Consider the following 1,894-nt stretch of genomic DNA (forward strand, 5'->3'; position numbering starts at 1 on the left):
ATGGAGATTTAATTATTTGTGCTGTTCTATTTTAAGCTTACCTCCAAACTCGACCTACCTTAGTTGAAGATGAGAAAATGAAAATCCTCAACCAAAGTTCAAAAGGTTGGAATTTCTAATAGAATTGGATTTTTATGTATTTAAGATGCCTTTTCATTCAAACACTAAATCATGTAGAAACTACATCACAATTACAAACTCCACTAACAAAGCAAAGAAACAACATAAAGGAAACATAGTTTACCAACACATGATGAAGACTATTTAACATCACGAAAACATAAGTCCTAGATAATCAATCCTAACCACACCCCAAACATTAATTTGATTAAGCTAGTGCTCATTCTAAAACATATTAAATTAAAAAACATTGACTAAAACTTTAAATAGGGCATCATCAGTTGAGGTTCCCACGTTTTTCTTTGAGTTGTCTCTTAAACTCCTCTAACATCTTCTTATACTTGTCAAGTTGGGAATCGGTCATGCTTTCAATAGGCCTAGCCCACCAGAACTGATCCTCTGCAGCCTTCGCTAAATGATTTAAATCCTTTGTGCGCTTCTTCTCAATAGCAATTTGGTTGGACAAGCAGTGGAGGTGTGTGTGGAGCTCAACTTCGTCCACAGTGGAGTGAACCTTGTTGAGGTCCAAGGTAAGGAGGGGAGGTGGGCCCTGTGTCTTATAGCGTTGGACAACAGAATCAACACTGGGACTGCCAAACGAAAATACTCGATTACCGGGTGAGAACATAATCACAGCGACATCCACGCCACAAAGGGTTGCAAGCTCACTGGCTGTCTTGAAAACCCCAGTGCGACGCTTCGAGAATGTCACCCGAAGGTTACTCTCGTTTCTCATCTTCTTCATTTCGATCTTTTGTCGACCTTTAGTCTTCTTAGCGACACCGTTCAAGTCTGGCATGTTGTTTGACTCCATGGGTTATAGGCTTTGCTATCTTATATGATATGAAATATGAATATTGATGTGCAACATAGAGGAGATGTTAGGCTCAATTTATAGGAAAAGGTTTCGTTTGGCAAACTAGAGTCTGATATGGTGAGCCAAGCGCGCCTCTGTGGACTTTCTGACCTGTATTTTGACCGCATTAAAATGGTTTCAAGATTAAGTGAATCTCAATTGAATGCCTTATATGGTATGTGCAAATGATTTTCTATATATACCATTCTGGGTATAGAAATGTATATCTGTACTGAGTTTTTTTCCAGGTAGTTTTCTTTTACAGTGTCAGTCTTATCTGTTATTTGAAGAATAATTTGGTTCAATAATTAATTAAGGAAAATGATAGTTAATTTATTACCAAAGGAGGGCTATGAAATAGTTTTTAGCATACTCCTTGTAACACACCATCTGTAATTAGTTGGAATTTATTGAAAACTACAAATTCAAGAGAGAGAAAATCATTACATATGATGTGGGACCCAATAAATTTTGTCATTTCCAATGAATGTCAACCAATAAAAGAAAATGTATTGAAAATAATTTGTTCCTAACTTTTATCATTTTTACTATATGTCAATTATATTTTGGTACAATTGACTTTATACTCCCGTTGCAGTTTGCACCACTGAGAAATGAGTCATATCATGTTGAACTTGTTTATCTCAATTTGACTGGATAAGAATCAGTTATGTTTGAAGCTCAATTTGAATTTATTTTTTTTCAAGCTGAAACTCAATTCAATTCAAGCTCATGAACCAATTTGGTTTAGAGCTGAAAGTCAATTCAATTCAAGCTCATGAACCAATTTCAAGCTGAAAGTCAATTCAGTTATGTTTGAAGCTCAATTTGAATTTTTTTTTCAAGCTCAATTTGAATTTATTTTAGAACTAAACATTGGTTAAGTTGTTTAGATCTTTTTTCGCAAGATCGATTTTA

General features: G+C 35.1%; 1 protein-coding gene across 1 annotated transcript; it reads right to left on the bottom strand.

The window, feature by feature from the left end:
- Positions 1-397: 397 nt before the first annotated feature.
- LOC102669435 (agamous-like MADS-box protein AGL62) lies at positions 398-934 on the bottom strand. The gene has a single exon (XM_006589830.1). It carries the CDS (start codon positions 932-934, stop codon positions 398-400), a length of 537 nt encoding a protein of 178 aa, XP_006589893.1.
- Positions 935-1,894: the final 960 nt, after the last annotated feature.

The sequence above is a fragment of the Glycine max genome, chromosome 10, assembly GCF_000004515.6.
Source record: "Glycine max cultivar Williams 82 chromosome 10, Glycine_max_v4.0, whole genome shotgun sequence".
In the NCBI taxonomy this organism is placed as follows: Eukaryota; Viridiplantae; Streptophyta; class Magnoliopsida; order Fabales; family Fabaceae; genus Glycine; species Glycine max.

What these genes read in the sequence shown, in the direction of transcription:
- LOC102669435 (XM_006589830.1), bottom strand. Translation starts at nt 934, where the DNA reads ATGGAGTCAAACAACATGCCAGACTTGAACGGTGTCGCTAAGAAGACT.